Raw genomic sequence first — 16,518 nt, forward strand, 5'->3', positions numbered from 1 at the left:
GGAGTTGCCGTAGTCCAGACGGCTGGTGACGAGGGCCTGGGTGACCGTCTTCCTGGTCTCGGTGGGGATCCATCGGAAGATCTTACGTAGCATGCGCAGGATGTTGAAGCACGACGAGGAGACGGCGTTGACTTGTCTGGTCATGGAGAGGGAGGCGTCCAGGATGAAGCCCAGGTTGCGTGCGTGGTCTGTTGGTTTGGGTGCGCTGCCCAGGGCGGGGGGCCACCAGGAGTCGTCCCGTTCATGCAGACGTTATTGCTCTTATAGCACTATTCCCGTAGTGACATTCAGCCGCATGCGACATTTATGTCTAGGCTGTACTCACAGTTTTTCTGAGCGGTTTTGTTCACAGTGAATTTATCAACCCTTTGTTGTCGTATATGCTGATACTCTGTGAGAAACAGTAGAGGTCGGCAGTAGGAGTTACTGCAGGGCGGTGACGTGGGCAGGGGAGGGGCAGGGTGGGGGGTAGTAATGTATGGATTACGGAGTTTTACAGGTAAGTAAACATTCAAATAAACAAAACGAATTTCGATGCGCGCACTGCATCACCAAATGTGATGCAGTGCGCGCAACGAAATTCGTTTTATTTATTTAAATAACTCCTACTGCCGACCGCTACTGGTGAGGAAGCCTGAAGGGGCCGGTTATCGTAGCCGTCCCCTAGACATTATAGTAATGTCCCTTTCTCAAGCAGACATATCCTTCCTGTTTGGCTGCAGCGGTTCTGGCAGTGTTATTTAATATCTCACCAAAATGCCAATTAAACATCACCGGACTCTTTGAACAGGTGCCTCCGTCGTGCTTGGAAAATGGAGCACTCTTGGGTCAGTAAAACTGGTGTTATTATATATTATTTGCTTGCACACACATGCACATGCACATGCACACACACACACACACACACACACACACACGCACACACGCACACACACACATATACATATATAGATATGGATATATTTACATTTGCATGTTGTTTTCATTTACAAAGCAAAAGCCCTGTCTGTTAGAGAGGGTTGCACTAATAAAAACTGACGCATCATTCTGAAAACTGTCTCTTGATGTGCCTCATTTTGTGAGGGTGGAGCCCCTTTCCAATTGTTTTCTTGCTTTACTGAATGCCTCTGCTGGGGAGTGCTTAATTTCTTTTATTTGGGAGTGTAAAGCAAGACACTCAGCGAGCTGCAATTTTACAAATATAGAGAAATTAAGTATTTTAGCAAATCAGCAAATATAATATGGTGCTCTTGTAGCACTATTCTCGGAGTGACATTCAGCCGCATGAGACATTTATGTATAAGCTGTACTCACAGTTTTTCTGAGCGGTTTTGTTCTCAGTGCATTTACCAACCCTTCTTTGCTGCATATGCCGGTACTCTGTGAGGAAGTCCGAAGGGGCCGGTTATCGTAGCCATCCCCTAGACATTATTGTAATGTCCCTTTTTCAAACAGGCTTATCCTTCCTGTTCAGCTGCAGCGGTTCTGGCATTGTTATTTAATATCTCACCAAAATGCCACTTAAACATCGCCAAACTCTTTAAACGGGTGCCTTTGTCGTGCTAGTGGCCACACGTAGTCACATTTTCACCAATATCCCAAAGGAAAACGGAGCACTCTCGGGTCTGTAAAACTTGTATTTTATATTATTTGCTTGCACACACATATAGATAGATAGATAGATAGATAGATAGATAGATAGATAGATAGATAGATAGATAGATAGATAGATAGATAGATAGATAGATAGATAGATAGATAGATATTTACATTAGCATGTTGTTTTCTTTCGACATCTGGGAAAGCCCTGTCTGCAGTGGCGGCTGGTCCATGGGGGCGTTTGGGCGCCGCCCCCCCTGTTTTCTCGCCGTGCGAGAAGGCAAACAAAGGTAGTTATTATTACCAATGATAATAACTACCATTTGTTTCTGCCTTGCCTTCTCGCACGGCGAGAAAGCAATAGTTCCTGTGTGGGCGGTGTTACTCGAGGGCAGGGGGGAGCGGCTTGCCCACTGTTGGTAATACTGTCTGTTTGGGCAGCCTGAGAGGCTACCCAAACAGACAGTATTAACACAGTAGGCAAGCCGCTCCCCCCTGCCCTCGAGTAACACCTCCCACTCTCCCTGTCTATCTGTATGCTGCTGTGCTGCAGCATACAGAGAGAAATTATGTCGGTAGGGCAGCCGGCCGAACCAATCACAGCGCTGGCTGCTGTGGAGGGGAGGGAGGCTGCCTGCTGCCTTCTGATGACGTCGGAATTCTACAGCGACGGCGGGAGTCGGAAGTCTGTAGCCTCAGTTAGGAAAGAAAAGCGGGAAGCCATTAACTAAGGTAAGTTTCGTTTGTAAATTGTTAATATTTAATTATCCCACTTCCCCCCCCCCCTTCCCCCTCTCCCCATCCACTCTGCCGCATGATAGTTGTTCATATAGCTTCTGCTGATGGGCTGTGTACAAAGCTATGTAGTTTGTATAACGCGAATGTTAAAGCTGAGGCCCTGGCTTTCCCTGTGAGGTGTTTAAGATGTAGATTTAGTTTGCCATTCTCCGAGAACCAGATGCCTAAGTAATTGTAATTTGAAGTTGAAGCGATTTTAAGACTGCCAAGGCTCCAGCTGTGTGTGTGTTGTTCTTGTATTTCCCGAAGACATTCACCTTCGTCTTTGCAGCATTTACCACCAACTTGTGATCCACTTATTTGATGTTTATTGTACGGCACATTACATATTGCGACATGAACAGTAACGGACCTTTCTCAATCGAACGGGAGCATTCTTGTGCAATATGTGTGAATTTATTTTACCCACAATACTGAAAAAATACATTTGCAAAACAAATGATAGAATGGTAATCAGAAGACTAGACACAACTTTTCTAGGCGTGATTTGTGATACATTGATCAGAGAGATGCCTGTGTTTGATTATGCGTCACTAGTTTGTTTCTTGTCTAGCTTTCAAAGGAGGCTGCTTTGTCTTTTTACTGGCTCTACACTGAAGCGGGTTTCTGAGTGGCAGTGGTGAAGGTACTTGCTTCTATATGCTGGGCAGATAAGAAAGCTGGCCGTCCTGTGCGGGTGACTGATGTGGTGTGTGTTAGCAGTGCCCTCCCCTCTGTACCCTCTCCCTGCATTAACTTGCAAATTGTGTGTGTGTGTGTGTGTGGGAGAGACAATCAGGCTTGCTCGCCAACAGGTCCCAAATATTTGCGGCTCACCACTTTCAAATGTCACCAGCCGCCACTGTCTGTCTGTTATAGAGGGTTGCACTAATACAACCCGACGCATCATTCTGAAAACTGTCTCTTGATGTGCCTCATTTGGTGAGGGTGGAGCCCTTTTCCACTTGGTTTCTTGCTTTACTGAATGCCTCTGCTGGGGAGTGCTTAATTTCTTTTATTTGGGAGTGTAAAGCAAGACACTCAGCGAGCTGCAATTTTACAACTATGGAGAAATGAAGTATTTTAGCAAAGCAGCAAATATAATATAGTGTTCTCGGAAGGTGGGGAAGAAAAGAAAACATTCATGATGTTTCAGTTAAATTGATGGGTCCCCAAATATCTTTGGGATGGTCTGCATGTATTAAAAGTAAAGGCTGTGTCTTTGTGGTGTGGTGTGATCACCATGGCGTAACAACTGTATTTCGCCCTATTGTGTCAGGGCCTCCTCACTGAGACTATTGTCATTAAGATGCTAGTCTATAGAAGGAGTGGGAAGCATTGTATAGTATGCTTTCATACATACAGCGACAGATAATTCCGTTATTACGTATAGGATCTATGAGGTGTATGTTTTAGAATTAGGCAAATTCACATTGGGCATCAACAGACGGTCTCAAATTCTGCATCCCCTGGTTTCCAACTCTGCTAGAAGTAAAATTAAATTCTCCTTAGGTCAATTTTGGTCACTTCAATCACTATCCAGAAAATGTTTTCCATGCAAGGTCCTAGACGACACATTGTCTCAAAATGGCACATTAAAAACATAATTGAAAAGATCCACAATGGATGCATTTCTCAAAGTTTTACCTAAATTGAGAACAATGTTAGTCTTAATCTTTTGTGATTTTGGTTCACGTATAGTAAATCGTTGGGGCATTTAGGACATTACTCGATTACAACTGAAGAACAGTGATCCTTCTACAGATTGCACAGGAATATCTTCTGTAGTGTCTGTTAATACTGGATGCAGTTGCTTGCATTCTGTGTCTCTGTTGCAAAGATAACATTGAAATATTTTTCTCTGCACATAGAACACTAAATTGGTTTCTGAGAGTATACTACATAAACCTGTAACTACAGCCTGTCCCGTGTAAACAGACTTTTAGAAAATGAGATACATGTCAAAAGCAAGCATTTGAGTACTCATGCTGAAGTATTTCATTTGACTTTCAAACAAATGTAGTGTGCACATTAGAGGAATATGTTACTTAACAATATCATTAAAAACTCAATGGAATAACCATAATCAAATAGGAAAGAAACAAACAGCACAACAGCTGTCTAATAAACCGCAGTTTGCCAGACAGTTGTTTCTCATGTTCATCGGGAGGATCTTTGGGGATTCACCTACATTTCAATAACTAAAACGAATGATATGTTGGTACTGTTGATCTGATGTGCCTTCATAAATCTATGCAAGCGGCCTCGGCCCTTCTGTACCATGAAAATTCTAATAAAATTTGTTGTGAAAAAAAAAAACAATGATATGAAATGTGCCTCCCTATGTGCAACTATTATGCTCAGTCATGGACCCTGTGCTCACTGTGCAATAGGACTCAAGCTACACCTGACTGATGAGGCCCAACAAAGTTCTAACCATTCTTGGGTTGCTTGTGTTCCTGTTCCGAGAGGATATGGCTTGGCAGTTGGGGCTGGACTGTTCCTACTGGAGCAGGATCAATACAGATTTGCAAATGGCTGCCTCCTGCTGGAGACAGCAAGGCAGGCAAAATAACGATGGACTGGAATGCAGCCCGGAGTTATTACCAGTGGCTGTGATTAATTCAAACCTTCCATCCATCACTTATTGTCTACAATAGTGAAATTTGAATAAAACCCTGTAACATTCGAGCACTGTAAATAACGTAGAGAGGCCAGCTAAACAAGTATCGACATAGAAACACTTTCCATCTTTATTTTACTCACATTCATTAACTATTATTTTGTAACAAATATGCCTTCTTCCCTAGCTATGTCAGCTGGCACAATATCAGTGATCAACCTATCTGAATGGCGACTCTTGGTCTGTAAGCAGGACATTACTGGAGCATCAGTAATACATGATTTGCTTCCTTCATATTTTATTTACATTTACCTGAATAACACCATCCCGTGTGTGAAAACTAAACTTTCCGACTTGACTTTCCTCCACCTCATGTATGCCCAACAACAATGTAGAAGGAATGTACCTAAAAGGAAAAAACACAAATATAAGTGTTTGTGATTATCAATACCAACTACATGAAAAACACAAACGAGTGGATAGGATCGCCAATTCTTTTTTTTTTTAAATGTTTTTATTATTCATCATCATCAAGAATACATTTTCATTGTCTATTGCACAAGAGAATGCATAGTCACAGATAGCGGAAAAACAAAAAAACGAAAGAACATAATGCACAGAGTCAAGATCATTTGGATCGTTATATATCAGGTTACTGACTCCCCATTCTTAGCTTCCACTCTATTATTGGGGCCCATATCCGTTTTGCATCCTCTCTTCTCACCCTTCCCCTTTTTTCCACTAGAGCCCATTCCAACGTAAATATGGCCAATACCCTAGAGACCCATTGATGTAATGTTGGTGGGTTTGGATCTTTCCAGAGTGAAGCTATACATAATCTACTTAATGCCATGGCTATATACAAAAACTCAAAATGAGGTATTACCAGACTATGTTTTGTTACCCCCAAAACCATCATTTTGTCTAGTAATGTTATATTCATTCCCAGCGAATTCTTGAAAAATTGCTCCAAGTCTTGTTTATACTTGTCTAAAGCCGGGCAAGATGCAAACATGTGGATGGTATCAGCTTGGGAAGAATGGCATCTTGGACAAGTTATACCATTGGTTCCACCCCATTGTGCCACTCTATGGGGGGTATGATATAGTTCAAACAGTGTTTTGTATTGCTGTGTTTGTACATTTGTTGCCCTCAGCACAGAGTTTAACAATCTTAGTGATTTCTCGGCCTCGTTCCCTGTAAGCCCTAATTTGGATCTCCATTTCTCATACATTTTTTCAGAATCATCCTCTTTATATTTACACATTTCGTCATATAGTTGTGATACGCTACATCCTGTCTCATTTCTTATAGCTTCAATTAAATCTATTTTTTGCATATTACCCCCTCCACATTTAATTGATAAGACCGACCTAACTGGTAAGTATTTAAAAAAATCTCTGTGCCTTAGGTTGTATAACCGTTGCGCGTTCTCGTACGTTATAATCCCTGCCACCCCCGTAAGATCTCCTATACCTTTTACTCCTTGTCTATCCCAGTCTTTCATTACAGTATCGTGAAATAATCCTGGCAGTGATGGGTTCCCATATAGTGGTGTATAATAGTTTATCCTCCCCAAGTTTATTTTTTTCTTGACTGTTGACCATACTGTTGTTGCTGCTCCTAGGGTCTTAAAACGTACTTTCTTGTAGTAGCTTTTTTCATCATACTTAAGTAGCCATTTATCTGAATCCTTGACCAAAAGTTCATATATGTCTGGAGTCCCATCCCTTCCTCTCCATTTATCCGTTACATCTCCCCCCAACATTCCTCTTATATACTGCAAGACTGTAGCCCAGTAATAGGTCTTGAAATCGGGAAGAGTCAACCCGCCACGCTCTCTGGATAGCGATAAGAATTTTTGACTGCGGCGTGTTTTTCCTCCAGCCCATATAAATCTATTGGTGACTCCTTCCAGTTCACTAAACCATTTATTATCAAAGATGAGGGGGATAGTCCTAAAAAGATATAAAACTTTGGGTAGGAATGTCATTTTTATCACGTTGCACCGGCCTATTGTAGTCAAGTGTAAATTATTCAGCCTATTAAAATCAACCTTGGCCTTTCTTATTATTGGAGCTAGATTTTTTGCCACGACTGTCGAGATCTCTGCTGAAATAGTAACGCCCAAATATACCGCTGTTTCAGTTATTCTTTGGTCTGTCCATGCTATCTTTTGGTTTATTACAACCTGCGTTTTGCCTGTGTTTAACTTATATCCTGAGAGCATTCCATACACGGCTGCTTCTTCTTCTATTTCCCGTAGTGCCATTTCAGGATCACTAGAGGTGATCACCAAATCGTCCGCATATCCCAGGATTTTTGTTTCATATCCATTGAGGACTATTGGCTGGATGTTTCTGTTCTGCTCTATTCTCCTAATAAATGCGTCTATATACAGAGCAAATAAGAGTGGAGAGCACGGACACCCCTGTCTGGTTCCTCGCCCGATCATTATTGCCTCGCTCTTTTCTCCCATGATCCTTAGTCTTATTCTGGGGTTGATATATAATGCCTTTACAGCTTTTATGAACACATTTCCTATATTTACATTCACTAATACTGCCCAGAGGAATTCCCACGAGACCCTGTTAAATGCTTTTTCAGCATCTAGTAATATTAATGACATAGGGTCTCGTGAGGCTGCCGTCCCATCAAATAGGGTTAATACCCTCCTTATGTGTTCTGCGGTACCCCTCCCAGGGATGAACCCGTGCTGTCTGGGGGATACAATCTTACCTATGATACTCCCTAATCTATTTGCCAAGATTTTCGAATAGATTTTTACATCGCTATTCATTAAGCTAATAGGTCTATATGACCCAGGATTGGTTGGAGGTTTGTTCTTTTTAATAAATACGATCATAACTGCCTCGCTCCAAGATTCTGGGGGGGGTGCACCATTTTGGATATTGGTTATTAGATCAAAAAAATCCTCCTCTATTTCAAGAAAAAAAGTTTTATAAAATTCTAATGGGATGGCATCCGGGCCTACCGCTTTTCCTGCCGGAAGATCTAGGACTGCTCTGTTTATTTCCCCCCGACTAAATATTTTTTCCAAGGCCCCCTTGTCCTCTATATCCAATTTTTCCAGATTTGATCCTTCCAGGAACCTCTCAATATCGCTTGTCTCGGCCCCTTGTTCCGGACTGTATAATGCTTGGTAGAATTCCTTAAACCTTACACATATATCCCTGGGTGCTGTAGCTATGCTTCCATCATGCAGCATAATCTCCGCAATGTCCCCCTTTGTTGCTGTCTGTCTTGTTCTAATGGCTAGTATGTGACCAATCTGCTCACTATATTCGTATTGCTCTTTTCTCCACGCCAGATATTTCCCCGCTGCCTTTGATGCGAATATCTCCCCCACTGCTGCTTTTGCCAATGTTAACCTCTGTAAGATGACCGTAATATCTTGTTTCGACCTTATTGCAGCACCAAGTTCTTCCTCTATGTGAGCCACCGTCCCAACTCTCCCAGACACCTCCTCCCTCTCAGCCTTATTTTTTCTAGCAGAGAAGCTAATTGTCTCTCCTCTTATGCCCGCTTTCATTGTATCCCAGACTATAGCGGGTGAGGTTGTGCCTCTGTTTATCTCAAGGAACCCTTTTAACCACTCTTTCATGTATTCAACATATGTTACATCATGGAGCAGGGCTCTCTCGAATGTCCAATTCGAAATCTGTTTATGATGCATAGGAATTGTCAGATCTAAAATCAATGGGTTGTGATCCGACATGACCCGTGGCAGCCGGCTAACTTTACTTATTGATGATATTATAGGGGAGACCAAAAAATAATCTAGTCTTGCTAGGGCTTTATGTGGTGCTGAAAAAATACGTACTACCCCCCCCTAAATTGTGCTGCTGCTCCCATATGTCTACTAGGCCGTTGTCTTGCATTAGCCTTATCAGGGCCTTGTGGCTTCTCTTTTTTCTACCCAAAATTTTTTGGGGATCATGCTTCCATAAACCGTTCAGGCCATTAATATTCAGGTCTCCACATAACACCAAGGGTTGTGGCCAATTGGATAGCTGTACATTCATAGCATTGATGACTTCAGGGTCATCCACAGTCGGAGCATACAATGAGCACAAAGTAAAGTTGAATCCCTGCACCTGACATTCCATCAGCACCCAGCGCCCATATGAATCTGCCTTCTGCCTTTTAACAGTCACACACCCATGACGTGCTAATATAGCCACCCCTCTCGTCCTAGTCCCTTGTGCTGTGCAATCAAGTACTTGAAAACCTAACTGCCCCAATAATCCTTTTTGAGCAATCTCTATATGGGTCTCTTGCAAGCATAACAAATCAACATGGATTGTTTTTAAATACTCCCTCACCGCTCTTCGCTTACTCGCGTCATTCAATCCACAAATATTTAGTGTGCCTATCCGCATTGAACAATTTTGTTTTAACCTCCAGTCCTTCCTCTGTTTTTTTATTTCCTTCCCTCCTCTCGAATTTTGTTGCTTCTGAGCTTCTCTTTGTCTTGCACAATCTTGATGTGATGATATTTTTGTTATTTTTCTACGTGCATTAAACCGTGCTATGCCTCACTAGAACCCATCTAATATCCAACATATCTTTAATCCTTTCCATGGGTCACAGATGGGTTAAAAAAAGAAAAAAAGGATAGAAGCCTTAAAGCAGTTTAGCAAGTGTCTCTGGTTTCACTGTTGGCTTCACCGCTAGCGCGTATCGTCTCTATGTATTCCTTTGCCTGGATTTCAGAAAAGAACACCCTAGTGGAATTTTTGTAGATTATTTTAAGTTTAGCTGGATTCATTAGATAGGCCTAAAGGCCCATCTGATGGCATGGATCCAATAGCTCTCTGAGTCTCCATCTTCTTTCAACAGTGCTATGGCAATAGTCTGGAGTAGAAAAAAAGGACTGACTCTCAAACTTCCGCCTGGCGTTCGGTCTTGCTTTTGCGTACACTTCTTCTCTCAACAGAAAGTTGCCAAAGTATACCAAGATGGCTCTGGGTCTTGATCCCTCTGTAGCGGGGGGTCCTTTCTTTTTAATAGTCATCGGAAATCTATGCACTCTTTGTATTTCCTTATCCCAATCCCAGTGGCTCAACTCCGGAAATGCGCCTTTAAACATTTTCAGTGCATACGCTCTCATGTCCCCGCCCTCTACTCCTTCTTCAATATCCAAAATTCTGAGGTTGTTGCGCCACTGGCGATTCTCCAAGTCCTCCAACTTCCACTGGGCGTCCACCATCTGCTTTTCGTATCCTTTCAGCCTGCCCGAGTCTTTGGCTTGTTGATCTTCCATCATGCCTGTTCGATCTTCCAGGTGGGTCACTCTTATGTTTGTAGCTGTGCAGATTTTGGCCACCTTTTTCACTGCCCCCTGTAGGTGCTTGGTTGCTAAGCGTTTTTTTCTCCCCTCGACTTTTGTCGCATCTTGCAGCTGCTTGATTGAGTTCAAAATAAGCTGAAGCGTAGGCTCCACTGGCGCTGTTGCCCCATGTGCCCCCTCGGCCGCGGGACCCTCTTTTTCATCATAAGTAAGCAGTGTAGCTGAGTAGTCCCAGTTTAAGCCGGCCTCGGTCTCGGTGCTTACCATGCTGATTCGTCTATGACTGCTGCCGGCCTTTTCCTGTGACTGCGTGCTTCTCTGTCGTCTGGAGAGTCTTTTTTTCCTTTGTTCTAGGCTTTTCCCCTTTGAAATAGACCCATTTTCACCTTCGGAGCTTATGATCAGGCTTGAATCTGTATGCGTCTTTTCATTGTCTTCTGAGTCAGAATGTGTGTCTTTGGACGCTTCTGATCCATCTGTTACTGAAAAGAAATGGTCTATTAGATCAACATTGTCCTCCTGCCCGCTCGGGCCGCTGCTTGCTACTATCTTCTGCACCAACAGCCAAGTCCGCTGTGCCGTGGTGGCTGAAGTCTCAGGGGTAGTTGATATCTCAGGTAGGCCATCTGTGTTTATGTCCATATTTACTATCTCTGTGGGCACATCAAGGTGCATATCTTGCTCAGCTATATCTGCCGCGCCATTATTATCATTGTTATCCATAATCTTACTCCATTGTGTCTCTGCTGCAGGAGTGCTGGGTAGATCAGATGTAGATGCACTGCCTAGAGCATCTGTTCTAGCCGCAGGGTTGGTGGGCGCAAAATAACCAGTGATGTCTTTTGAATGATTGGTTAGCTGCGCAGAGTTCATCGCTGCTTGTTTTCTCGCTCTTGTTTTGTTCCAGGCTGCTGCCCCTTCCTCATTCTGTATATTCGGAGCGTTTGTCTCCTTGTCTGCACCTTTGCCCTTGTTCCCCTCCTTTTGCTCCTTCTGCCCGGGCGGTTGCTTCCCCGGGTTTTCCCCCCCTTCTGGTGCTCTCACTCTCCCTCCTCGGGCATTTTTTTGTGCCATTTCAGTTCGCTCTGCCACCTTGTACACTTGCTGGAGGTTGTTTAGTGGTCCTAAACCAGATAAATTTGTAGCCTGGCATTGTCCAAATACCCTTGTGAGGTTTATTACTTCAAGGGCCCTGCCTGCCCAATCTGCCAATGTCGCTATATCTATTAAAATGTCTGTAAGCTCATCCAGGGCTGCTCTGACCCAGCCCACAGCATCAACCTCTATCTTACCCCTGCCGACGCTGTTGCTGCCGGTGCGCTCTGTTCTGAGGCCCTCAGATGCTGTTCTCGGGGCTCTCCCGAAAACACCCCTAAACAACCGGCCAGAATTCGTCGTGGCTCTTGACGTCCTCCACCTCCGTTTGCCTTGAGCCGGTGCTGACAATCTGACCCTCCAGACTCTGCTGCGTCTCCTGCGTTGCAGAGCGCCGTGGGATCCGTGCGCCCTGCACTCCGCCCAGCCCGCCACGCAAACTCCGCAGGCTCTGCCTGACCGCTGATACCGCTGCCGTTGCTGCTCCACGGATACTGCAGCGGAGGACAGTCCAAGCGCTCCGTCGTTCAACATGCAGGTAATGTTGCAGTATATAATTATATACTGTTTAATCCTTTACCCGGACCCGGGTGTATTTTGTCAGATTCTCCCCTCGATCCTTTCTGATCTCCAAGTCTCAGCAGGTCGGCATCGGAGCGTTCGTCTCCAGCCGCCTAGCCAAACGCCATCTTGCTCTCTTCCGCACTCAGGATCGCCAATTCAAAAAATATAGAAAACACAAATATTATTAGATATGACTACAATACCAACAATGTGGAAAAACAAATATTTGTGGATATGACTACCATTCCAAGCACTGCTGACTCCCACAGGCACTTCCAGCTACAGATTTTGGACAACACCAAGATATTTTTGAACAATTTCCCTATGCCACATACTTTGTATTAATGAAAACAACCAATGCAGAGTCCTGACCCCTATTATCTTAGTGGCTATTAAAGACATGCCAATTTTGTCTTATTTATAATTGCATACGTCTGTTCTAAGATAGTTTCTATTTCATCAATTTACGCTGTTCCTGGAATTTCCTTTGTCCGGCAAGTATGTTATTTAGCACTTAAGATAGTTTACATTCTATATTTTGCTTTCTTGATTTGTACATCACTTCTTGAAGGTTTACTTTTCTATTGCAGGTGCATCTTATGTTCAATTAAAATCATCTTGGACTAGTAATATTATTATTGTTATAACAGTGACCACATCAGACATGATTGTGCTAGTGCCCCCATATGCAAAATGGACAGCACTAGCAGGAGTAATCACCCAGTGCATCGAGAAGAGTTGGCAGCGGTAATGTAAACATGGCTTTGAAAGTTTGTAATGCCTCTACATGGCTCATACATATTAGCCTTAGCATCAATGCCCCAGGCACCAAGATAATAGTATAAGTAATAAATCATCCAGCACCTCGATTCATCACCTAAATACCATCTTTAAATATATTTTGGAAATTCGCACTGGTTTTCCAAACATCAGCATATGAGTCCTGAATGTACACACATTTGCGTCACAAAAAGACACTGGCAAATTTGCCATACATACATTAATTAAAACAAGCAAAGCTTCTAAGTTAGTAGTCTGGGCTAAAGACAGGAGAGCTAATTACGAGTAGCTAAAGAGCTACCAGTAGCTCTCAAGTTACTCTCTAGAGAAGCTTGAGTTAAATTTTGACGCTGTCAAGTTATCAAAGGTCCCTTCGAAAGGCTTTGCTTGGTCTGCCGGTCAATGAAGAAGCCTATGAAAGCCCAGGTACAATTCATTCTAGGTTGCCCTCTGCCTTACCTGTCCACAGAGCTGGCGTCTTCCAGTACAGCTGTAATGAATGTGGGTGGTAGGTTGTCCACTTGGCCTTTGTTTGTGGCAAACTCAAACTGCACAGGCCTCAGGTATAGATGGAACTCTTCGAAACCCATTTCTGCAGAATACATCCTGTACAACCTGAAACAACAGATGTGATGCTCAGTGATTTCTTTACGGGCGAACAATCAATGTATTCAAGAGAAACCAATATCTATAACATTGCCGCTTGTAAGGAGTAAAGGCACAGCTAGACAGCAACAAAGGAAGGGTTCAACTGGTATTCCTTTTCATCATTATATAATCATAAAGTAATAATATACAACTGCGATCTTCATGATCTCTTTCAAACACATCAATCCTACCTAAACAAGCAGGCTTTTCCCTTGCATTCACTGTTTTCTCCTTGCTCTTTACCCACGTTTTCATTGTTTTCTCCTTGTTTTTCTCTCATTGCCGCTCCCGCCTGCTGCCTATTTCCCACCTAGCCCTGCCCACCGCCTCCCACGCCCCCCCTCCTCCTAGGACCTACTTAATGGATGGGATGTGCTGTAGTGTGTAGGGTGCCAGAAAGCAGTGTATTACCACCATTCAAATGTGAGAGCAAGGGGGCCTGAACTGCAGTTTTGAAGTCGCTTTCTGGAAGAAACAGTTTCTTTAGAAGGGAGAGCTGGAAGTAGGCCATCTATTTTCTGGGCAGTGTTTCTAAGGGGGTGAAGTTGGTGTCCAGGTGAATCCCAGTTACTTTTTATTCAATGAATTTGAAGTTCAAAGCTGTCAAGTTTCATGTCACAGAGCTAGATTTCCGTGCTGCGGCATGATCTGAAGTCAGACTGGTGTGATCTTGAAGTTTTCAATGGTCTTGCTGATGAATGGTAGGTGAATGATGTTCTGATAGTTGGCGAGGTAGTTAGGGTCTAGTGTAGGATTCATTAGGAGTGGGAGGATCTAGCCTATCTTGAGAGCTCTTGGGAAGTTGCTGTGAGTTAGGGAGGCATAGATAATGGTGAATTACGGTGAAAGAGTGTCCCCAGAGAGAGTTTTTAATCAAGGACAAGAGTAAGACATCATCTTCATAAGAAGTGGCTTTGCTGAAGTTTAAGTATGTTGCAAGATATATGGTTTTAAAGGCTGGCCTCTGTGGGATTCTACAGAAAGAGGTGGGCATAAGTGATAAAGCATGCTTGGGTGTTGGTAATGTGTTGTTGGATCTTCTGTATTTTTTCAGTGAAGAAGAGGTTAGTGACATTGCAATGTTCTTTGGATTGAGGAATATGTGGATCTGGTTGGAAGCTAATGCAGTGCTTGATTGTCTTGCAAAGTGCTCTGCTTCTTTTGGTGCTTTAATTGATTATCATTGAACTATCTCCTTCTCTTCCTGAAAGCCTGCTCAAGGGGCTCTTGAGTTGCCATCTTAATCCTCATGTGTGGTACTGCCCGTCTCACACTCAAAGGTTTTTAAAGACTGCCACTACAACATTTGCAATTTATGAATGACGATTCACTATTTGTGAATGTGAGAAAGCAGATTATTATTTGCAAAGGATGTGAGTACTTCACAGTGGCGTAGCTAGAGCTTTTGTCACCCGGGGTGATCCATGAGTTTTCAGCCCAGTGATGGTTGGTGCAGGTAAAAGAGCCGGGCGCAAAAGATGATGACGAGGGAGAAAAAGGAAAAGAAAGGAAAAACCTGCCTTGCACTCCCTGCCCACCAAAAAGTGCAGCCCGGGGAAGACCCCCCCCCCAGCTATGCCACTGGTACTGGTTGCAAAGTAGTAATACTTTGCAACATTCCTTTTACTGGGAACCAAGTACCTCATTGTAGCTCCTGGTCAGAATTACTCTTCTTCCCCCAGCAGCACCACCTTTAAGGCTCTGCCCTTAGCACTACTTGAACCCCTTTACAGGTAGGCATTCGAGGCCCTCCTCCACCTGCAGGCTCCTGCCTGTTCATCATCCCTTGTGGTCTAGTGGAAGAGAACAATGCTCTTCTGCTATTCCGCTATGTTCTGTCTATTGTCTCATTGCCTTTCTATCTTTTGTCTCTTTTCCTCCTATTTTCCTTCTATTTTGCCTCTTTCTTTCTTCTATTTGCCTTTTTATTTGCCCTTCTGCTGCCTTCTTGCATCTCTCTCTCCTCACCTCCCCGCTCCTTCTTCCTGTGCTCCCCGCCGCTGCTGCCCCCGTGGCCCCTCTCCCCCAGGGTGTTGCTACCGCCTCCTAGCTGATCGCCCTCCCCTGACCGCTTCTTAATGGCGTCCGCTGTGCACGAGCGCCTCTGGCGTGCCAACCGCAGGTCCTTCTGTGCCCGTCCAAGACCTGACCAGAGCCAGGGACCCTGGTTCCCAACCTGCCACCGCTATGACCCCAGCACTCTTCTCGCACTCAACCCAGACACAACAACTGTCAGCTCTCGATGCCAAGTAACACCCAAGGCCCAATCTCATGCTGTCACTGCCACTGCACCTTCTCCCACCTCCGGACCCTGGCACCAACCCCCAACCCACCGGATGCCACCTCACACAAACCAATGAGCTGTATCTTCCTCAACATACGCTCTCTGACCAGACTGGCTGTAGAACTCTGGGACCTCCTCAACAGTCACACGCCCGATGTCGCCTTCCTCACAGAGACCTGGACCAATGCCAGCTCTGCACCGGATATCGCAACCGCCATCCCGATGGATACAAGATCCTGAGAAAAGACTGCCATAACCGCCCAGGAGGAGGACTCGCCATCATCCACCAAAGCTCCCTCCGATTGACAATCACCAACTCAGACGACACCTCGCCCTGATGGAACATATCCAGTTCCAGATGCAACCCAACCCCAGAACGATGCTCCGTAGAACACTCGCCTACAGACCTCCTGGACCTCGCATACCTTTCACCAACGTCAACCACAACGCACCCCACTCCCTTGCCTCTACAGACTACATACTCCGCTGAGAGCTGAACTTCCATCTGACAACCACAGCAACCCCAACACCACCACCCTCCTGGAGAACTTCACCAATATAGGCCTGAAGCAACTTGTTTCCACCTCACTCACACAGCAGGACACACACTCGACCCCATCTTCGCCAGAGGAAACAATATTCTCTCCATCCACACCTCGGAACTGCTCTGGAGCGACCACCAGTGCATCTATTTCTCCTTTATAAAACCCACTACACACAAGCACACACGCTGCTTTCCATGCAGAAGCTGGATCAAATTCTCCGAAGAACACCTCACCTCCGCCCTCACCTGCACTCCACCCCCAACTATGACAGACACCAACACAGCTGCAA

The 16,518-nt window shown here is 44.4% G+C and overlaps 1 protein-coding gene across 1 annotated transcript in view; it reads right to left on the reverse strand.

Annotated features, from left to right (window-relative positions):
• Window positions 1–16,518, reverse strand: part of LOC144762518 (uncharacterized) — a 709,614-nt gene that overhangs the window by 606,942 nt on the left and 86,154 nt on the right. The window contains exons 15-16 of the mRNA XM_078647742.1: window positions 13,212–13,367; window positions 5,312–5,405 (exon numbers count right to left, since the gene is read on the reverse strand). Coding sequence (XP_078503868.1) covers window positions 5,312–5,405; window positions 13,212–13,367 — 250 coding nt within the window. The remainder of the gene's footprint in view (window positions 1–5,311; window positions 5,406–13,211; window positions 13,368–16,518) is intronic.

Source organism: Lissotriton helveticus, chromosome 6 (assembly GCF_964261635.1).
Source record: "Lissotriton helveticus chromosome 6, aLisHel1.1, whole genome shotgun sequence".
Taxonomy (NCBI): domain Eukaryota; kingdom Metazoa; phylum Chordata; class Amphibia; order Caudata; family Salamandridae; genus Lissotriton; species Lissotriton helveticus.